Source organism: Crocodylus porosus, unplaced genomic scaffold (genome assembly GCF_001723895.1).
Source record: "Crocodylus porosus isolate Cpor-Errol unplaced genomic scaffold, CroPor_comp1, whole genome shotgun sequence".
Taxonomy (NCBI): Eukaryota; Metazoa; Chordata; order Crocodylia; family Crocodylidae; genus Crocodylus; species Crocodylus porosus.
In genome coordinates, this window is record NW_017728949.1 from 65,096,580 (window position 1) to 65,120,666 (window position 24,087).

The following is a 24,087-nucleotide window of genomic DNA, read 5'->3' on the forward strand; positions in this document are numbered from 1 at the left end:
AGGCAGCCTGGTACCTAGGGGAGTGGGATAAATGGGGGCAGTAGCAACTTCTGGCTTCTGTTGTGCCTCTGGTACGATCGCGTGGTTATAGCAGCAACTGCTCCTTTTCCACCTCTCCCCCCCCACACAAGTCAATGCTTGGGTCTGCTGTCATGGTCACCCTGCCCTACTTACATGACTGGCATACACAAGGGAAAGAATACCAGCGTGCTATCCTCCACACCTACAGAGCACAAGGGATGGTGGGAGGACACAATACTGATGGGGCAAGGTGCAGATGAGGACAGAACAATAGTAGAAGAATACAAGCAGAAATGAGAGAAGTGGCAACAAGCAAAAAGAGGCATTGTGGGCAAACAGAGGCGCTGAGCCTTAGGCATGAGGCAGGTCAGGGACAAATGTTTTGGCACCGGCGTGGAAGAGCAGGAGGACAGAATTTTACACACATGTACATGGACATACTCATACGTATGTGGGGTATGTACACACTACGGTTTGTTATCATGTTTTAAAATACAGTAGCTAATAATGGGTGGTGAATAACAGTTGCAAATTCCAATAGGACGAGACATTAGTGTTTGATCCTAACTGAGCTAACATGACTAGCAACAAAGGTGGGTCCCTGAACGTGCGTGTGCGCAGGCTATACTAGAATTTCAATTTTGTTGTTAACATGCATTCAGATGCTCTAAAATTCAAGTGTAGGAAACCCCTGTCACATACAGGTACAGCCACTTTATTTGACTACATTTAGAACAGGGCTGTCCAATAGGGCTGTGCGAAGCTTCAGTCCCCAATTTGAGTGGCAGAGATTTGGCCTGATTCGGTGGCCGAGTCTCCGAATCCAAATTGAATCAGGAGACCCTTTAATCTCCCTGAATCGAATCAGAACCCTCTGAATCGACCCAGAGAGATTTGGAAAGATTTGATGATTTGGACATTGAAACAGCTTTAAATGTTTTTTCTGCATACGTCAAAGTACCAGGCAGCTTGGGACTGCCGACATGCTGGGGCAGATGGAGCTTCCCACAGGAGCACAGGGGGCTCCCCAGCACACTCGACAGCAGACCCAGACGTGGATCAGAAGCACTTCCAGTCCACTTCTGGAAGCATGCTGGGGGCCCCCCAGTGCCCCTCCAGCTTGGCAACTGGTGCCTCCTGGATCGGGGGGGAAACACACAGGGTCTGGGGGTGGCAGCCAAACGCTGAGCCGGGGGGGCACGGACAGGCCCCCTAGTGCACTTGGTGGTGGACGCAGAAGTGGACCAGAAGTACTTCCAGGTTCAACGCCGAACACACAGCCCCCTCCCCACCCCATGCTTTTATGGGATGCTCTATCTACCCCAGCATTGCAGCGTTCATGAACCGCACCTGGTACCTCAAGTTATGTAGAAAAAACATTTAAAGCTGTGTCTATTGCCTAATCACTGATTCTCTGAATCAGCATCTAATCTTCAGATTCAGATTCAGCTGAATCGAATTGGGGACAGCAATCTGAATCAACAAGTCGAATCACTGTCCCTGATTCAGGCCAAATCCAAATTGAATATGGCCCATTTCTCACACCCCTACTGTCCAACTAGCAGCCTGCAGGCCACATGCAACCCCCAAAGCTAGGGACAGAAGTTACACATCGACTGGTTTAAGTGATCAGAAACTAGTTTAAACCTGTAACAGAACAGAAGGTTGGTGCACATAAACCAGTTTCAAAATGGCTAAAACTAGTTTATGATAAACCTGGGTGAATGTAGTATCAGACTTAACTGATTTGAATCAAACCAGTCTATGAAGCTTCTGTCCCAAACCCCTTCCTGGTTCAAGTTAAATTACACTCCCCCAGCATCCCAGCATGCTCTCCAGCTCTGGACTGGGCTGTGCTGTCTGCCCCAGAGTGCAGGGAGCCCCACCCTCTGTTCCCTAGCTAGAGCAGTGAGGGCTGGCTGACAAGTGGGGGAAGGGACAAACCCAGCTGGGGATACAGACCAGTCTACAGTGGGGATACTGCCCACCCCCACCGGCAAACCCTGGCTGGGGGCTGGGGCCACAGAAGGGAGTTAAACACCATTTCCTCCTCTAAAACTTACTGCTGGCTACAACTGCAGACTGGAGTTTTCCTCCAATGAATATAGAGAGCCAAGATTTATTGGAGCGTCTAGTCCACTTTCCTAGAGGTTCATATTTGGAATGACTGTAGTTAACCCTGAATTGCTAGAGTCATATACACAAAGAATACTTGGAAAATGTAAATGACTGCTCACTTCTTTTCAGGTTCAATACATCATATGATAGATGTTCTGCTGCCTGTGTAAATATTTTGTAAGTAAGTGTATTGATCTCTTTGTTAAATTCTTAATGCTTTGGGTTAGGTTTTGGAATAAATCTAAAACCAATAAGAACATAAATGTAAAAAAGGACTGGGATGGATGAGTACCTGAGAACTCAACCTGGTAAGAGGCTGTTTGTATTCCCATAAGGAGAAATGGATGCCTTTAAATATTTTTAATTTATTTTCCATTCAGAAAACCTTCTCCTATTTCCATTGGTTTCACCAGGTTTTGGTTTAGTCCTTGGCTTAGCGAATGCCATCAGTTGTTACAGGAGCTGGATCCATCGGAAAATAAAATTCAAATTACTCCATGCAAGAAATATACTGTTCACAGTGAGAAATGAGTTAAAAGAAAGGTCCAAGGAAAAACATTTACAAGGCATAGTAGTAATAATAAAGGGTAGGGAAAACATGTGGGGTCTTTCTCTTTCCTCATATATCCAAAGGTCACCCCAATGCAGCATTAGGGTTGTGGAAAAAAGATTATCAGTGAAGGGAAGGAGATTTCCAAAGAGGTGCTCAAAAAAGTCATTTGCAAACTACAATGGTGACACAAGTTAATGGCCCTGAAGACATAGCACCATTTAATGCTTGTTAACGATCATTAACACTGGCACCAATATTGATGTACCAATGGTCTTAACATAGTTGGTCTCAGAAGAAATTACATGAGATCCACTTTTAAGCATGCAAGTCATGCAGCTCATTATAACCACTCAGGAGTATGGAAGGGGGAAGAATCTTAGTTCAGACAGCAGATCCCCAACAGTGTACTTAATGAGAAGCAAAGAGTTAGTCTTTGCTAACAAGTGTGATATACTCTGAGTTAGACACCTAGCATGCAGTAAAATAAAGCAAAGCCTAATTGTGCCAGCTGGAACCCTAGAACTGCACGGAAACAGAACACCTCAGTCCAGAGGTTCATTGTTCAGCTACAGGGCAGAGGCCTAGAGAATAAATGCAGCAACTGCCCCTTTGACCTCCCACTAATGGCAATGACCTCCACCAACCCTGAAAGTGCCCCATTACTAGGGAGACCATGACACATACAAAAAAAAAAAGATTCATCTTTATGACTAGTGTTCTGCCTAGGCATCTGTAAGCTAGGGCACAATACGGCCTGAGCCATGACAGCTTTATTTTACAAAAATAGTCACCCAGTGAAAAAGAAATTTTCATTCAAAGAATAATTTGACACAAGCCAATTTCCAATTGCATGCCCCAAAATATTGGTGGCTATGTTTGGGGGGGGAGGGGTGGAGAAAGGAGGGGAGCAGTGTTGCTATATTTATTCACAACAGTTAATTGCATCAAAATGTTGCATTCTTAGTAAGTCAGTTGTATTTGTGCTAGCATTTGCGTATAAAAAAAAATCCGTTAAGTTTCACCTTTCAACATCAATAATTTGCAGCTCTACACACCTCTCATTTGCTTGCTTCATCTACATATTTACCCTTTGATGTTAAGAATAAAGTTTACCTGCAAAGAGTAACTTGAAGAAAATTCAAAACGAAAGCATGTTCTACAACCCAACATAAAATACCACATGCTAAATGGAAGGGGGGAAAACAGGATATTATGTAAACAAGCCTTAAACAATATGTACCTTAATTTATTTTTATATACAGAACCTATGAAGATATTGTATCGCCATATTATATAAACTACGGTAACATTTAATATTCTTTAGAATAATTTATTTAACCTAGGCACATCACTCATATGTCTCAAAATCTATTTCTGCTTTAAAAGACTCCAACAAAGACTGAAGTCACTCTGAAGACACCTGAACGTTTTTGCAGAGTCTTTGGGGATTTTCCAGCATTTAGTTTGTCAGATGATCTTAAGAGTTGGCTCAGAATTAGATGTGTAGCTTAAAACCAATAGAGTTTCACACAAAGAGAAGTCTTTTAGTTAAACAGACTCAAATCTTTCAGAAATCCATCCAGGTTCTTTTAGTTTTCTCTAGGCATCCTCCAGGGACTCGGAGCATCGGGGTTTCAGAAGGCTTCCAGAACTAAGTGCTTCACATTAAGTCAGAGGAATCCAACAATTCAACAGTGTGGCTTAGCTCCAAAGCCACACAGACAGATTCTGCAAACATTTAATGAAAACTACAACCGGACTTGGTCACAAAGATATTTACATACCGCCCCCCCCAACCTTTGATAAGCTCTTGGTTCCTGATCAGAAATATCTTACTGCTGCCTAAATTTTAGAAGGTCAAACTCTGCTCTTGTTATGCTCAAAATGTATTTGTCTGCAATGGTCTGGCCACATTTCACGTAAGCAAGCAAAAGATACTCCGTTCTACATGTTATCTGTTAAAAGCTGCATGTAATACACACAGACACACATACCTGTGCATGCCCAATTGTTCATTCAAGCAATTCAACTCAAGACCATCTTTGGGAAATTTAGTAGCATTTTTTCCCCCTCAGTGCTCAGTAACAGTCTGGTTTCTTGCCCTCATGCCACTGGCAAGCACTAGTGCACATTTGGTTTTGATAAATAAAGCTCATATTTGCATTGGAAAAGGTTTTATTGCAAAAACTGCCAAATGGTTTAAGCCATTATCCTTAGTTCTTGGCAAATATGGTGTGATGCACTAACTATTTAGAAACTCAGTATGTGCCATGCTTTTTACACTGCCTTCATTCTACTGCCTGCATTTATTTAAGCAAACAAAAATGATCAACATCATCTTTGCACATGGCGCATAAGCTCACCTTTTATTTGCTTTTGGTGAACACTACAGGTACAACACAGCCTACCTATTGCATCAACTCAGAAAGCACAGTCTCTGCTCATTTGGTCATCAAGGTAGGAAAGCCATTATTGTTGTGCTACAAAAGCATGATGGGGATGTTTAGAAATAGATGCACGGGAACCAATATATAATTTTCCTTTAAGGAGAACACGCAGGTAATGAGAAAAAAAAAATGATAATAAAGTTTCATCCAGATGATTTCTTTGCATGCTGAATTAAACTGGGATAAAATCCATTCAAAAATACCGTGAAGGTTTTTCAGTATCTAGGATGTAGCCATATTGGTCCAGGGGCAAAAGGGTGGTTTTTGAAGGTTTTTATTCATTTATTCTGGATAAAATTTCACTCTCAAAAAACAGGGATCTTGATCTAAAATGCAATAAGGGATGTCATAAAGACATCCTTACTAAAATGTAAAGACCTTAGGACATTTCCCACCCACCCAGAAAAGCTTCCATGATTTCACTGGTGTTTCCAACTATGAGTATGACCCATTCTTTTTTTTTTAAGCTCAAATGAAACTGATCTAGGAAAATACAGAAAGATACTAAACTATTCCAAGAAAAGAAAAGCCCTAGCCTTGGTAAAGCAAACAGAGGGGATTTTGGAAAATAAAACAATGTACTATAAAAAGAAAGATAGGTGGGGCATAGGTGTTTGAGCCAACAGAAAAAACGGACATCTGCTACCTTGATCCTATCACCCAGGGGACAAGTTGTAGAGAAAGGAATAATCTCATAATTCTCGTCTTTTCTGCACAAAGACATGATAAAATATAATAAAAGGAAGCTTTGAAAGGGTCCTTGTCTTTGGAGCACGTGTGTAAACAATTTGTTTTGGAAATAGTTTCTGAATGGGGTCTGCCTGCCAGCGTAAGGGCCTCATGCTGGGATTTTATACTGGGCAAGAGGATTGATAAACCTTGTTTTAAAAAAGGAGAGCTTTATTCCAAACAAATTGTACTCTTTACAGAAATCTTTTTAAAAAATAGTGCATTTTGATTTTGCTCAGCTTAGACAAGAAGCAGTACGTGCCAGGCAGGCGCTGGGGGACAAATCTACCCACCTATTTTAGAGTTTTATATATCACCTATCATTACCTATCTAAATCGTTCCCTCCCCTCTGTGGATGGCAGGGCCCTAGCCTTGCAGTGTAGTTGGAGTCCTAATGTGCCAAGGTTTAGAAAGCCCACATAAGCATTCCTCACCTTTTCCACAGATAAAGAAGTAGCAAAGGATGGATGACAAGTGATGAACTACTAGTCAGAAGAATCTGTCAAAGTTCTTCTTCTGCCAAGATGGAGCATATTAACTTCAAGGACTACTGCTAATATGCTTTATTGCTTTTCAAGGCTTGGGAGGATAGCAGAGAAGAGAAAGATTTCTTCTTCTATCCTAGCTAAATTCAACAAAACACTTAAAATGCATTTTATTTAAGGCCATCTATGAACAAAGCACTTACACACAGTTTAAGTGACCTGGAAATCCCATGACACTGACTATAGACCAGAATGCATACCAGGAGTATCATTCAGACCTGAGCACCTTCTCCTACAAAATTTGTTCAAAAATAAGAAAAATATAATTATGCTAATAATATTCCTAATATAATATGGTGATCTCCACCACCTGCAGTAAGGAATGATGAAACTATTCAAATTTTTAAAATACGAGCAAGCCGTAAATTTACAGAAAGAGGAAAAGCACAGATTCATGGTTCTTTGTCACCAAAAGTGAGAGGTCATAGCAATACAAGAGGAACCAAAATTCATTCATTAAAATGTATTATTTATATTGCAACCGCACCTGGGAACCTCAGTCATGGACCCAGCCGTGCTATGGTCTGGGCAAACCCAGGCCAAAAGCACATTTTCTGTCCCAAAGAGTTTACAGTCTAGAACAAGAGTCAACATGGTGAACATAGGCAGAAGTGGATACATCAATATCCCAATGGATTTAGCAACATAGTAAGAGTTTTCACAAAGCAATTTATCTATATTCTTCTACAGCTCTACACTCTTTTATTTCGCTTTAATTAAGTCATACTTTTCAAACCACAGTTGTGTCCTATACGTTTGTTAACTTAGCCCTCAAGTAAAGCAGGCTTTTTTGGCCATTTCAACATGCCATCCTTTCAATAGCAAGACAGGTTTAAGTACTTTGTATCTTTCCCTGGGAACACTTAAAACTTTCACTTTCTATTAAAAAACTGAAAATCAATAACGCTAAAGGGAGATGCACTTTCAATTAGCATCTCCAAAGTCATGCCAAAGAGCTCTTTTTGGAAGCATGTACTCTCTCAGATAACAGTAAGATCTGATGGCTGTGTATATCAGAGCAATGGCATTTGAATATAGCATGAGAGAGCTGATGTATAATAAAAAAGTTTAACAAACTCCCATTTTTTTTTAAACAAATCAATTTTGTACATTACCAAAACCAATGACTTTTTCCTACTGAAGCATTTCAAAAAAATGTGTTTTTTGAGTATATTATGCATTAGCTGGACAACACACCCAGAGGGCAGTCCTCATTTTTAAAAAATTATACTGATGTATTTTGAACATTCCCTAGCCAACAAATACAGAACAAAACAGAAGCAGAAGCAGTTACATGTATGTTATTCTTGCACTACAAGTCCCATGTATAATAAATAAATATATTACATAGCTAGTAGTGGATAGTTTTCAATTCCTTCTTTGCAAATTTTGGCCAAGATGATTAATATACATCAGCTATAGAAAACAAGTAGAACTCAGTCATGTTATACCATTCCTAGCATCGATGAAACATGCAAAATCTCTTTTTAAATAAATAAATGCCAATACTGACTTCAGACTTACAACATAGGTAAATTTTAAAAGGGACAATAAACATTAATTCACACTCAAATGCAATACAGTTCATAGTATTGTATTTCTCTGACAAGTGCTGCATCATTTAATAGGAATGGCTTTATTCTACATTGCTTTAGATATTTTATTATGATTAAATCACGCAGAGAAAACACAAAGGTCTGGACACAGGTTCAGGAAGGAAAAGGAAAAGGAAACTACATGTCAGTGGATACTGTTAAAAAAATCTATGCTGATTTCAAGCTAGTTCCTTTGAGTTAGGACTGTAAGTACCTACCAAAGGTAGAAAATGTCTGATAGTCTAGGGCTCTTCATTTAGGGGGAAAAACCCACAAGACCAAAAAGTAATGCAACAATACGTATTGCTGAGATTGGAAATATAGTGAACATGTTTAAGCGAGGTAATTAACCACTAGAACTTAACTAGGATAGGCTGGATTCTCTAGTACCTTCAATCATTAAATCCTACTCAGAAGTTATGGCCTAAGGCATGAATCACATGGTGAAATTCTTTGGCCTGCATTTTGCAGATTAAACTAGATAATCGTAACATTCTGTTTTAGTGTTAGAATATATTCTCTGCAAAACTGATGCACACAGGTCCTTATAGGGTTAACAATATGGCAGTGCAATTGTTCTTTCACAGTGGAAGTCAGGGAATAAGCAGCTATATTCCTGTGACCCAGAAACCCTCAACAGGAATTATCCTGCCCACCTTGTTCTTCAATAGCTATAGAAGACACCAAATGCTCCGTTGCCATAACATCTTTATTAAATAAGGACAGAAAGTTCATATTTCATTTTCCATGCGTATGCACCCACTTGTGCCAGGAAATCAGGAAAAGGAATCTGTCTTTTTTTTGAGCGATAAAATCATACATGGCATTAAATTTCATTACAAATTTTGGTTTTAGGTAAAAATATGGGAAAAGGGAGTTAAAATGAAAAAGTCTTTGAGCTCTTGATAGATGTTAACAAAACAAAATCAGCAGTGAAACCCAGCAGATGCCCCTATACTACTTTTAAAAAGTCCCTGGAAATCCACTTAAAATGTAAATAAAACTAAACTCTCCTCCTTCCACAGCTGCTTCAATCCTTATCAAGCCCCTTGCTCCAAAAATAATTGATAAAAGAGATGGAAGATCTTAGACTGTGGGTATTAGAAAATACGCATTTCTGTTGAGAAAGACATCACAGCAAAAAGATCTGAAAAAGCAACCAATCTGCTGCACTTAAAATATAAGCCTTTTCTTTCATAAAATGTTTGCAATAGACAGAAATGCTTATACAATTACCTGATGACATAGGGGAAAATAAGATCTGTCGTGGCTATATTTTCCAAAAAAACCCTAAATGACCTTTTCATTAATTGGACATTTTAATGACGGATTCCAAATCCAAAGTGGTACTGACACTTGTCAGTCTGGCTTTTGCACTGGGCATAGCACACAGACTGTGCTCCTGGGCGTTGGTGATCTTTGTTTAGAGATTGGCAGGGGAAATTGTGTCTGCCCACCCTTGCTAGATCTATCTTTGATACAGCTGATCACGGTGGCAGTTACATGTTACACTTCACCCCTGCTAAAGCTGCAGAGTATTAAGTGATGTTCAAGTTAAAATGTGCTATGAGCAGTCACATATTAAGAGTTAATACCATTTTATGCCTGCATGGTTCTGACTTACCACTAGAGGCCTGGCAAGCAGGGATGTGACTTGGAGCCAGGACACATAGGCTCTATCCTACCACAAATTGGTTGTTTCATGCCCATGGAACAAACTGAAGTTAATGTAACATGAGCTAGGTAGCACAGCCCAGAGGTGACCCGCACCTGAAATGGCATAACTGCGAGACACTCAGGGCACTTAACACAAGTTAACAGATTTAACATGTGAACGCTATGTTTTAAGTGTCTTAGTATGATCTAAGTGTCATTTGTAATTTCATCTTCAGTTTAACGTGCCGATAAAGCATTTGTATGAGCTGGCAGGTATTCCCGGGACCTCTTTTAATTGGTTTCCCTCTTTCCTTGCAGGGTGAGAGTTCATCACTACCTTGGGACTTTCCCTACAGGATTCCCAAAGGCTCCATTCTGTCACCCCTTCTGTCCAATGTTCACATGAAGCCAGTAAGTGAGATTTTTGCATTGATTTAGAATGAGCTATCATCAGTATGGTGGTCCCACAGTCTCAGTCCTCTCTCATTGTCTGGGTAGAGTTGTTGACTGGATACAGGTAAACAAAATGAAGATTAATCCAGAAAAGACAAAGGTAGGCAGTCTACATGACCTGGGAGGGACTGAGACTTGTATTTTGATGGGGTTCAGTACCACCTTGTCAGGCAGGTTTGCAGCCGCAGGGTGTCCCTCAATCTTCCACTGCACCTGGGTCTCCAGGTTGCAAGGATGGCTTTTAGCAATGTCATCTGGTTAGAAGGCTGAAACCTTTTCTTTCAGATTTGGATATGGCCACCATCCTCCATACACGTTATATATTGCTTTATTTACCTGTTTTGTTCTGTCTATAGTTTTATAAGTTGTTTTGTTGGGAAGGGTGGCGTGTATATCAAATAAATAAATATGAATTAATAATAGCTTCACAAAAAACAACCCTGTGCACTAAGCCATTCAGTTATCACCAAATCCTTATTTTAATCCTCATTCTGACAAAATTCCTACTGAAGCTAAGAGGAATTTTGTCTCAGTATGAACTCTAGAACTGAGCCCAAAATGGCAATACTCAGCCATGTGCTATATATAAATAATATTTAGTAGAAGTCATGAAGTCAATCCATGCCACGTTAATAAGTTATGTTCCCTTGCTTTAGAAATAATGAATATTTCATGCCTCAGAGCTACATTGTACACATTTTATTAATAGCTTGCAAGATTATTAGGCAAGAAGCGTTTAATATCTGTTCGGTAGCAAGATAATAGGACTAATGATGAAACCTGTACAGTACTAAGCGTATCTCTAAATGGTAAGTAAACTACCTTTACAGATCACAATTAATGTTAATTCTATTCTTATTGTAATTTTATTTGAGAAGAAAAGCCACTATTTTTAAAAGAAAGACAAAGACCACAGGGATTAAATTGTTCATTTGTTTTAGAGATGAACTGAACGCTTTTGATGAACAATACATTTATTAGGGGGAAAATAAATGAAGTTCTGATCAAATTTTCCAAATAGTTTCACTGAGATTTTTTTTTAGGGCAAAGAAGGGTAAATACACAACAGTATTACTAATGGTAGTGGCAGTAACAATATCTCCTTTTATCCAATAAGTTAAGGTTAGAGCCCTCAGCTTCCATAAAAATGGCCATTTTTAAATCTTCAATCCCGTACCTCTGCTTAAGGAGACTTGAACCCATTCAGCCCACTGCCCAATAGGGAGCATCCTAACCACCATGATAGAGAGACATTTCTCACTTGTCCTCTACCTCGATGTCCATTTAAGCATTATATACAAAGGAAAGTAGCTCCAACAGAATGGAATAAGAGTGACCCATCTCCTAATACAGTACATCCTAGTGGTTACTGCAGTCACCAAAGAGATGGGCGCTTATAGTTCCAATCCCTGCCCTAAGCCAGGCAGAAACAGGGCTATTGAATCGGCTGGGACCACTCTCAGTCGTTCCTGGTAGGGCCCACCCACATTGTATGAAGTATTTAGTCAAAGAGGGCAATTCTTGTTAGGAGATTGGATACTTTGTTTCCATCTCCTTCAGTGAATGCTTAGTTACTTATACAAAATAGAATTGCGTCAACAGAGACCGGGAACATGATCGTCTCCAAATACTCCATAACCCAAGTAATTCAGGGCATTGTCCTGGGAGGCAGGAAATAGGAACCCTCTATAAAACAGGCGGTATTACAGAGCACCTCTGCACCCTGGGCAGCCAAGGCAGCAGTGGCTATTTTTGTTCTTCCCTGCCTACCCCCTCTTGAAGGTGGCACCAAGGACTGCTGACCCAATTCCCGTTCCTCCACTGCGACTCTTCTACTAGATAAAGAAAGTCGCAAAATGAACCAGAGGAAAGAGGAGATTCATATTGCCATGGGATAAGGCACAAAGGAACAGCACAGACACAGAAAAGCAGCACAGAGGATGTGACAATGACGGGAGCTTTCCCTTTCTCTTCTGCACCGAGCGTATTGGGAATCTTTTCATGAACACAGGTGTTCCAGGATGCTGTCAGTACTTTTGCCAGCCTACCTCTCAATAGATGGAGTAGTGGGCTTAGGTAGAGGTTGGGCTCTGAGCCATGCCCACCGGCCAACAGAGCTGGACCAAACCAGGCAGACATTTATCACAGGCTTCATTTTCAGACAACCTCTCCCCATCTCTTCCCTTGTCAACAGCACAATGATTCTAGATACCTAAAAGCACAACGATTCCACTGACAGATGCGATTCCACATCAGTCTCTAGAGCAGGCTGTGTCTTTTAGCATCATGCTATTGATCCACATTTCTAATGATTACTGACATCAAAGGTGGATACCGGGAGGGAATCTTTAAGCAGCCACTTTTGACTTTATCAATGCAGCAGATAAACCACTCTCACTACCCTTAATTCATGTACATGACAGCCAAATGACAAGATGCCCTATTTTCAAGACACTCCTCTTGCATTACTGCATTTTGCCCAAAGCTTGCTGCTATTCCTCATGCTCGTAGCACCTTGAATGATACACAAACCCATCCCAAGGGGACCCCTGAAACCCCAAGTTTCTCCTCACTGTGCTGCCACTTCCCCAAAGAACAGATTGAGGTTGCCCTGGGATAGCTTCCTATCCCAGGGTGCTTCAGTTCCACTGCTGTTATAGTGGACCTTGCAGGAACAGCAAAGGAGTTTCTGCCAGCACCCAGGGGCGTACCCCATTTTCTGGCTAAGAAGAAATTACAGGCGCCCCTTTTCATGGAGAAAGTCAGCCTGGCATAGCACTCTCCCAGAAGTCACTCCCCCCAAAATCAACCAGTAAGGAGACAAACAAGAAAAGGATTTATTATAAAGCATTATCTACCCTGCCTTCTAATTATAATGACACAAAACAGATAGACTCTATCTTTCTTATTTGTAAATGTCTTGCTAACAGGAAAAAAAAAGTGCAACTTTGTATCTGATCAAGAAAAAAACAATAGAAATTTCAATTACATGATTCAAAGGCTGTTTCAGGTGACAGGACTCATATTAACACTGTGTATTGTTCTTTAGGAGACTGTATAATTCTAAAAGCAATCAAATAGAATCTTTAATATAATTCATAAGCACAGAAAATAACTATTAACTATGCAAACATATGGAAAGCCAATCTAAAATGTGCTTACAAATGTTATCTATGAGAACAGTTTAGGCTTTTACTATTTTTAGAAGTGGGAAAAACTTTGCTTTGATGTGAACTCATACATTAGGTTTAGTTTTAGGAGTTTTCTTCATGTTTGCATGGATTCACATATGCAAGTAATGTGGAACTGGTAGTTGTAACACCATAAATGGAAACTTTAGAAGGTTTCTAGATATCCAAGCGTACTACAAGTACACAACCACAGGAAAAACCAGGACCACAGTCAATGTCAAAAGCATTCAAAATCTAAAACGAACCTCTCTCTTAGCCTTGCTAATGATAGCAGATTTCAAAATGTTCTATCTGTATGAAAACTCTCATGAACATATACACATACCGTTAATCCATTTGGCTTCTGGATTATGAATGATGAACTCTTTTCTGAAAAGATCTTCTAGAGACAATCTGGTTTCTGATGAATTTGTAAGTTCATCTAAAAATAAAGAAATGAAAAGCACCACGTTAAATATTTCCAGTAAAAAAAAAAAAAAAAAATCTACACACATTTACATTTCAATTAGAAATTGTGGTGATTATAACATTGGATTTTGCATCTCAAAAACAGGCAAAACTCCTACTGAAGCTAATAATAGGCTTTACTTTTCCTACAGAATGCTTCCTCAGCAGATATAACAGCTCGTTGCAAAAGGAGATGCCTGTTTCTCCATTTCACAGATCATAAACTGAGACGCAGAGAAGTAAAGCAAGTTGCCCAAATTCATCGAGGCCCCCAGGGGCAGGAGTAGGAACAGAACCCCTGTGTCCTGCTCTAGCGCTTTGAAATTCTGCCTCCAAAACAGTGAAGATAGTGCCGGTATGGACACTGCAGGATCAGACCCACATTGATTTCATTAATGGATATTTCTAAACCTACCTTTTTGTCCTGCAACATGCCAGAGATCCAGTGGGTTGGAGCAGACTAGGTGAATCAAGTCTACTCTGCACACGAGCTGAACGTGCATTGCGCTGCGGCACATGCAGTTAGTTGTATAAGTAGCAAAATGGGCATCAGCGTGCAGAAAACGGCGACGGTGCACTTTTGTACTAAAACAGCTTCACGGACTTTCAGTTCAAAAGTGCGCCATTGCCATTTTCTCAGCGCTGATGTGCATTTTGCCACTCATACAACTGTATGCGCCGCAGCGCCGGGTACTTTTTAAAAGCACCAGACGCTGCAGCACAAGCATGTGTACAAATGATTGTTTTATTGTATACAGACATGGACTGCCAGAAAACAACCATTTCAGAATGAAGCTTCCTTGTTATAAATATTTAAATATTAAGTGAACAGAACCAGTCTGCCCTCCCCTCACCCTGACAGCCCTGCGAAACTCAATATGAACCTTAATACATTAAAGTCATGAGCACTGTTAGTCTGAAATGTGGCAGGGTTGGAGTGCTGTTATAGCTGTGATGGTCCAAAAAAGACCTTTTTCCCCCCTCTCAACTCTACAGCTGGTCCAATAAAAGATAAACCTTAAAATGATGTTTTGTTGTTAGGACCCAACGGCTCAATTAATGTTTGTCATACCACAGCTATTAGTTTCATTTAGATCACTGGCGGATGAAGGAGGTCATTGCTTTTGGCAGAGTTTGTAATATGTATTTCCCAGATATTAGCAAATACATATTTATCTCACAGTACCAAGGTTAAACATGTACATGGTCAGCTCTTTAAATCACAGTTTAATCAGTATTACACAAGCTACCAGTAGATTACATCAATACCGTATTGAGCTCACATTTCCTTCTGCTTCCTAGGGCCTTGTTACATGTTACGCTGTGAGCTGCATAAATGTCGATCAGTTAGCGGCAGCTTGATTTTGGAGCAGTCTTCAAGGCCTGGATGACTGAAGAATCGCCCCCATTCTGGGCTTCTCCCTGCTGCCTGGGGCTCCCCCAGTGCCCCCACCCCGAGCTGGGACACTGAGTAACATGGATCAGAGTTAATCCTGCCCTGGCGTGGCATAATTTTGAGCCCCCTAATGAGCACTAGTTTCAGGTGTTAATGTGTGGGCAATCCAGACGAGAAGAGGAGAGCTCCAGGAACTGCCCCAAATTAATGTGTAACAAGGCCCCTACGTAATAAACCTCTCCAAATCCCAGGATGCGAATGCTTCTTTTTTGTTGCACTCGAAACACTGGGCAGGAAGAGGGGTTCTAATTGGTTTTTTTTCTTCAAATTTTGGCTTTTCAGATTTCCAGTGACAAGTTGTTATTTTTAAAAGGGGGGAAACAACAGACAAACTAGAATGACAGTGGGCAAGTGGCAGTCTTCCTCCCCTTTGGCTCACCTGCCCCCATGTATTTCTAACAGGAAAAAAAAAAAAAAAAAAAAGCCATTGGTTTTACAGAAGAAATATCCAGCAATACACTCAGGGGTGAAAGCCATGAGCCTTACTGGAGTAAATGAAGTCAATAGCAGTTTTTTCACTGACTTCACTGGAAGTAGGATTTTGCTCTTAGAGAGCAAGGTTCTGGCTTAAGCCTCCTAAAATCAACTCCCAGATGAATTTCTGTCCTCTTACACTTTGTCAATACTGCTTGCTTCAGCTATTTCTCTTAGCATTTCTTCACAGCCTGCCGGCTGCCTTGAAAAAATCTCCCCCCTTGCACATAAGCTCTAAACTTATCCTTAACAAAATTCTGAGCATGACCTCACATTATGGCGTACTCTACGAACGTGCCCAGGTTTTTCCCCAAAATTAGTTGCTAGGAACATTAGTCAGCTCTCTCACATTTGAGTCTCTCTCAAGGCTAACCACATATAGCTCTTAAAGCTTTTTCTCATAAAACAGACCTTCTAATCGCCACAAAAGCTGTGTTGCTGGTTAGTCTAGTCTTTTATAACTTTCCAAGAATCTGCATATATTAAAAAAGATAACTCTAATACTGGACATATCATTTCAAAAGCAGTTTTACCAGGGCTTTTAAACTTATTTTTTCTCCATTCATACCTTATCTCCCTGTTTCTATGCCATGGGACCTTATTATCTTTTTTTCTTATTGCTACCGCACACTGACCTTTTATCTTCAAACTCCTGCACATCGCTACCAACTCCTTGCCCTTCCTTGGTTCCACAAGTATATGATATAAAGAATATTTTGGTAAGATATTTTCTCTCTCCTGAAGCAATACTCAATACTTCCTAAGGACACATTTCCAGACTTTTCTCCTTGCCATTTCCCTCACCCTATTCAATTCCTTTTGCTTTTTGGCAGCATCCTCCAGACTACCAGCTACCCTCAATCTGTCTTTCTGCTGTTACTTGCTCTTTTTGACACAAGGCATCTCTATCGCAGTTCTGAACTGCTTGTAAAACTGTTAAATAGAACTGGTGCTATTAGTCATCTTTAAAGAAGTCACCTTCTAACCTTCCATAAAGCTGTTTCCATTTGCTGTAACCCTATCAACTGGAGTAGTTTGCTAATTATCAATCAAGTTCACCAATCGTACTAGGGTGCCAGATTGTTTTCTTGATTTGAATCCCTAGCTTTCCTCAATACTTTATTAAATACCGTATTAAATCAATTAAACGTGACAATATAAGGAAGTGACGTAAGAAAAGAAATCTGCAGGCACTTTGCTTGGGATTCTTATCATTTACATCCCTATTGGGGATGTAAATATCATTTTAAAAGTGCAGTTTAAACCTCTTCTAATGACATTGGTTAAATGATTAATTAATAACACATACCCTGGACCAGTGCCTGCCCTGCCATGGGAAGGGGCTGCAGCCACCTGCCCCGAGCAGTGCAGGGAGCCAGGGACTGTGCACAGACCCACTCGGGCACAGCTGATGCTGGAAGTGAGGGAGCAGACTAACCAGTACTAGTCTCCCCTCGTCCTTCCCCCTCCTCCTCACTCATTCCTTCTGCCCCGCTACCTTCCAGTTCCTGCTGGGACACCTTGCGGCTTCCCTTTCCCCTTCCCTGCCAGGCTGCGCCCTGCCCTGCTCCACCCTATGCTAAACGGTAACTGGTAAGCCACAACTAGTTATCACTGGGCTGCTTGGTTAAATGATTAAATGTTTAACCATTCACATCCCTAATACCTATTAACTCATTTTTATATAAACTAAGCTTTTGAAACTAGCTTTTGAAACTGAAGCGAGCATTTCTATGAATCCTGTTTAACCATTAACTGAAAAAATAGGGATCTTCCATTTTTATTTTTTTTTAAGCAGCATTTGAAAAGTAACTTCAAGCTAATGCTAAACTACTACCGAAATGAAACCCAGGTTGGAAGCTTTGATATCGCCTTCACTCTTGATCTTCAATTATGTCATTTCTGAGGAAAATGTTGGTTTGACATCAAAAGACTCAGAAACGCTGTATTAAATTTCCAAAATGCTTAGCTTGTACATGGCTAGAAGAACTATTCATCATGTAAGCTTTGTAGGATACTGAAGTAGGTGAATTGTTTCTGTGTATATATGAATTGGTATGCACACTGTACACTATATTTTCTGTCTATTGTTAAAGGCAGTCTTTTCCCACTTAATACTTATTATCACATTAGGGAATACTATACTCTCACCCATTTCCATTTTAGACTTTATTGAACTATTCACTGAAGAGAGGACCCTTCTAAAAGGCATAGTAACTTGATGGACTTTTATTTTTCAAGTTGAAAAATTATAAAGGTACATACACGCATGTGAGAGACAGAAAAAGAAGGTGGATTACAAGTCAGTGTAAAATTCAGGTATTGAAAATAAGCCACCCTGCTGCATACCTGTGCTATTCAACAAACAAACAGCTCAACAACCTGAGTACATTTATACACAAAAGCCAATCTTTTTGTGATTTTTGACAGAAATAAGATGGAGTAGAAATGCACTAATGTGTACTATTGATTATCTGTGAATAAATGACATGACAACTAAAGAAGTACTAGTTCCTCATAACTATTGCATACTTATTAAATGAGAATAGCTGAGTTGTAATTATTTTAGTAACTCATGTAGTAGTCTAGCAATTATACTTGTTTACTTTGTGTAAGAAATTATATCCTTATAATATACCAACTCAGGACGACATCTTGTTTTTAAATAGTGGCTGAGCCTTAGAAAGAGACCTCAGTTTATTGAGACAAAGTACTGGGTATACAGAGAAGTAAAGTGAGAATTAATGACGGTTTACTGTACTTGCTATGCATGAAAAGGGGGAAATAGGTTGATGGAAGGTAGGTGTTGATGAAAAGCAGTTTGCTAATTTACAAAGCAAATGAGTGGCCTCAGTCTTGTTAGCATACAGGTGTCCATATAAAAAAAAAAAAAAGCCTTGGGCTCCATTCCTGTTGATTTAAAAAGTCAGGTGGAAAACTGTAACGAGGGGGAGTATCAGCCTGGCCCGGAACAGAATATTCACCTGCTGGATATAATCCAAATTTATACTGTGGATTTGCTTTATTCAAACATTTGCAGTCTAAGCATTCTCTTTATAGTTGGCTGATCCTAGGGTTTCCCTGGAGAATCTTCATTGCTAATCTCTCTCTTTCCTCTACCTTAAGAGATACTCCAAGCCCAGGTGGAATACAGTTAATTTGCCACTCTGACTCGGTAGTAATTACCTTACTTCTGTATACATGGTTCAAATACCTGATATGAATACATCTCACTAAAAGAGCCCTGCATCCCTACTTCGAGCCTGCCAACTTTTTACACAGCCTTTTGAACTAGCATCGTCATTCGTAGGGACAAACACAGCCAAGAGCGTATCGTGTGGGAATGGAAAGCCATATGTACAAATGCATTCATGAGCCAAGCTACTTCCATACTTTACAAAGAAGCCTTCTGCTTCCTGTACCTGAAACCTAGGCTCTCTCTCTTTGGACTAAGTCCAAATTCTTAGATGAAAACAACAACATGCAACATTTTGTACGATGCGAACAAATAGTGAAATAAAAGTGCAGTGTGAAGCATCAATCTCAGAAATGTTACTTAAGAATGATTTTATGAAAGGACCAAAGAGAATTTTAAATATAACAGAAGAAATTAAAATAACACGTAGGTAGGTAACAGAAATGTCTGTAGCTGTGACTATGAACAGGTCTCCCCATTAGTCCATTAGACTTCAGTATAAAGAGAACAAAGAAAAACAGCGTTATGTGTAGGTTCAGTCCGAAGATCGCTTCTTTTCCTCTCCCTTAATTTTCAGATCTCTTTCTTTGCCACTACTTCCAACTCTAGAGATGAAAAGCATTGGTTCACAATTGATCTACACACACAAAGGCAGGCTGCTTCCCTTGAGAAACCATGAACTCGCACACTTTTTTGACCACATTTAGCAGAGGAAGCCTCGTGGCTCTTCCTTCAGACCCTGTAGACAACTTGCACCATTCCCATGATCATGCTCATCTGCTTCGGGAGCAAACTAACAATGGCCATTAACCATAATCTCCTATACTCAACTGAAAGTGGACAGTCACTTTGAACTTGTACTTGTGATTGTATTTCTAAAGACCCTGACCACAATCTAAAAACAGGGTCACTGGAGATATCACAGCAGACAGGCCTTGGACTGGGAGCCCATTTCCAGCTCTGACAATGAGCGGGATTCTATGCTACTTTATGCTTAAATTTGGCCCTATAAAGCCTTTTTAAAGTACTTTAATATCTGTGGAGGAAAAGCATGATATAAAAGCAAAACACTATGATGACAACAGAGTCTTATTTGCAGTCCCTAACATTAGTTTGAGGAAAATAACTTGAGCCAAGATAGGAACATCAACACGAATCATTCTCCACACTCAGTACAGTAACTAACAAGCTAAAATTCTTCTTCTCAGCAAAACCCGAGCATAGCCAACTCGAATTTAACTCAAAGGCTCTGGGAAAATTTAAAAACTGATGGATATTCACAGTATGAGCAAACAATGAAATAAGTTTTTTTCACTGTGAAGACCTAAATAAAAACACAAGTAGGGATACCCTTCTCTTGTGTAAATGACACAGATAAACTTTAATTTTAACTTAACATATGATATTACGAGCACTACACAATTAGCTGCTTAATGAAAATTTGCTCAAATTAATGATACAATTTCAACTTTTCTTTCTACAACTCATACTAGAACTTCTTTAATATGTATCAAGAATTTCCACTTGGTTTCTAACACTGATCATGCCCTTTAAGAAAGAAAATGAAAAAAATATTTGTCAAGCTCTTCAATAACTTTCATCTTACATAGCATTTAGCCCCGTGTTTGAAGCAGTAACTCTGAATTCAATTACTGTTTGAAGTTTGTATCATATACGTCTGCCAAAGCTCCAGGTATAAGAGAGCGAGTTCATATGCCCTGCAATGCACTATAGGCCGGGTACAGAAATTACACTTAGACTGGTCAAAGCATTTGGAAATCAGGCTATACCCGTAACCATACAGAAGTTCGGTGCACAAAGATTGGTCTAAAAATGGTGCAAATAGTCTAAAATAGTCCTAGTTCAAGGTACGCTCAAATCAGATAGATCTAGGTTAGACAGGTGCATCAAACTTCTCCACCAGTTCCCTATCAGTTCAAATTAGATTGCTGTCCTCTGGCATCACAGCCTCCTCTGTGTCCCCCACTGCCCCACCCTTGCAGGGAGGCACACTAGCACTTGGCCTGCACTTGGCTGATTCAGCTGACTGCCCAGCTGGCTCCGCTCCTGCACTCTCCCAGAGCCAAGTCAGTACAGCTTCTCTCCCCAGCCCTGCCTCTGGCCATCTATCAGCTGCAGACAGGCAACAGGGGGAAGAGCAGCATCTGTGTCCCCTGCACGAGCCCCAGAACCTGGGCAGCCAAGTCCCCAGGCTATGCCCCCACACCCTATCATGAAGCACCCTATGATGTACACACAGATCCAACACTAAGCACAGGAGAAACCCTGTGCTTAGTCCCACCCTATGGAGCCCAACCCTGGCTCCTGCACAACCAGCCAGGGACCCCCACGCCCACATGCTTTGGTGAAGTCCCAGAAACCCTGACACTGGCTTTGACACCACAGCTCAGAAGCCAGAGCCAGGTACCCTGAAACCTGGATCCCAGTATGGATGACCTCCCCCTCCCCTGAGCAGGAGCTGGTGCGGATGGCTCACCTCTGGTGGGTCAGGTTGATGGAAAAACATTGGGACTGGGTCTGCATGGAGGCAACCCTGTGATCTCTGTGACTTGGCCACTGCTAGCAGGTACCCAGGCCATGTGCACCTGGGGTGCTGCAAAGCTTTTTTGGCTACAGGGTCCTGAACTACTAGAGCAGAGGGGAAGGCACCATCTAAGCTAGGGCAAGCAGGCAGATGCCCCTGGAAACTTCAGGAGAAGGTGGGGTGTGACCAGCTGCCTTTGTGTTGCCCAAAGAGGACACTGGAAATTTCCAGGCCATGGCAGAGGGCATTGCCAGAATCACAGGGTGTCTGCTGGAAGCCCTGCAAAGTTTGAAGTTATGGAGCTGGCCTGGCCAGTGGAGCCCCAGTCACTCTGGAGCAGGGGCTGCACCTAGCTACAGTGAGAGGGAAACCTGCAGCTTTTCTTTACTGCCAGGACCTGCACCTATACCCACCCACCATTCCTTCTGTCCATCCACTCTTCCACCCCCTCACAGCCAGACCCTCACCCACCCATCAACACTGAGACCCCATGGGTACTGCTACAGACCATGGATGAACCCGTCAGCAGTAGCTGAAGTACTCCTTCTGGCAATCCATCTACCCACCACATGGCTTCATCACCAGGGCAGGAGAGGGTAAGCTGGGTCCCTGATGATGAGGGGAGGGACAATGATGGTGCCAATGATGAATCTGGGGACTCCAGGAGTGTAGCACCCATTGCCCATCATCTCAGAGAGTGGAGAATTGCAGAAGATGTGGACACCATGGGTACTGCCTGCCCAGCCAGTGAAGATGTGGGTGAAGCAGCATGGTGGTCGATGATGCTTTGCAGGGTGACAGAGAAGGAGCCCGTGCCACTGATGAACAGCTGGGCACCCTTGGGCAGGCAAAAGATGGGGATTTGGGTACTATCCAAAGTGCCCACACAATTAGGAAAGCCCATGTGGTGGAAGCTGGCAACTACCTCCTGTGGGTTGACAAGGTGAATGAAGCAGTGTGCCAGGACACACCTCCCAGATTGCCAACCAGTTTGGCTAATCTATGGCTGGAGAGGCAATGTGGAGGAGACTGCTGTGGGTGACAGGCTTCATGATGGCAGTTGCTACCCACTTCTCTAGGTGAGGAGTAGCCATATGCTGATCTCTTGGCACACAATGTGGGGGGTTAACTGAACAATGATGTCCATGAAGGTGGCCCAGTGCATGGAGAAGGTCTGGACCCAATGTTCATTGTTTCAGGTGTCCAGGACAATCCATTCCCACCATTCACTGTTGGTGGTACGGGCCCAAAACTGGTGCTCAGTGGTTTGGAGGTGAGGCCAGAAGACTCCAACTTGCATGGCAACCTGAGTGGTTTCATCCTCATCAGTCACATAAAAGTTGGGGGCCCAGTCTAGGATGCTTGTTGGGTGCAGGAAGCAGTAGATGGCCCCATGCAGGACATCCAGCTGCTAGCTGAGGGGCCCATGTCCCATGGTGACCAGCTGCCCCATTATGCTGAGGTGGGCATGTCTGATGTCCCACAGTGAGACTTGTGCAGGGCAACAAGCAGGACATGCTGCAGCTCCTGGATTTTCCTTCCTTCTTGCGCATGGGCAGTGAGATGCTACAGCAGGGTTTAGGCAGGCCAGAACATGGAGGCATGTGAATTCAGACTGGATGGTGCTCACTCTGAGACTTTTTTAGTAGCCTAGGGTTAGGCATGTGGGAGAGTCTACAGTGATTTGCCAGGGGGTTGGGGTCATGCTTGCCCATGCTTGGCAGCCAGTCATGGGTGGCCCAGGTGCTCAGCTGTACTTGGAAGTCTCCAGAAGCCTGGGGAACCTGTGGATAGGGCTGTGCAAAGCTTCAGGTCCCGATTCAATTCAGAGGAGATTTGGTCCAATTTGGTGGCCAAATCACCAAATCTGAATAGAATCAAGGGACCAATTAAAAGGTCCAAATCAATTCAAACTCTTTGAATTGATTTGGAAAAGATTCAGAGAGCTACAGTGATTCAGGAAGTTGCTGCTGGCTGCAGCAGGGAACTGGACCCGGACTCCGAGCTGCAATGTAGGGGGCAGGCGAAGGGGGGCTGGAGGATGCAGGAGTGGACCATGAGGGAACCCCTGCCAAGCCCCTTCTCCTGCCTGCTCCCACAACCTCCCAATTGACCCCCAATCCCTGCCCACTCTCCCCCAGCCCCCGCATTGCTGCCACGACTACTTCACCTCCCAGCCCTTAAAAAAACCCTACCCACCAGGTGCTGCCAGTGGGGGGGAGATCCCTGCTGACCCCACTACCCTAAATCATGTGGAGGGCTCTCCCATGAGCTCCCTGACCCCCGCCCGTTACCCCAGCCACAGCTCCCAGCCCTTCAAAAAAAATAAAAATAAAAAAACAAGGAAAAAAAATAAATAAATAAATAAACACACTCACCGGCTCCTGCAGTGGCTTCGGGGCTTCTGGGGGCTCATGGCAGAGCCCCCCCATGTGGTGTGGGGCAGCAAGGATCACCACCACCTACCGGGCAGCAGCCAGTGAGTGGGAGGTGTTTTTTTATTTTATCTATTTATTTTTTTTAAAGGGCTGACCTGGGGCGGGTGGGGCAGCCATGGGGTAGGGGTGGAAGAGCAGGTGGGGGTTGGGGAGCTCATGGCAGATGTGGCATGGGGCAGAGGGGAGCAGCAGGGATCATTCCCCACATGGCAGCAGCCAGTG

At 42.0% G+C, this 24,087-nt stretch overlaps 1 protein-coding gene across 1 annotated transcript in view; it reads right to left on the reverse strand.

The window, feature by feature from the left end:
• Positions 1–24,087, reverse strand: part of DPP10 (dipeptidyl peptidase like 10) — a 382,909-nt gene that overhangs the window by 355,411 nt on the left and 3,411 nt on the right. The window contains exon 2 of the mRNA XM_019554481.1: positions 13,635–13,730. Coding sequence (XP_019410026.1) covers positions 13,635–13,730 — 96 coding nt within the window. The remainder of the gene's footprint in view (positions 1–13,634; positions 13,731–24,087) is intronic.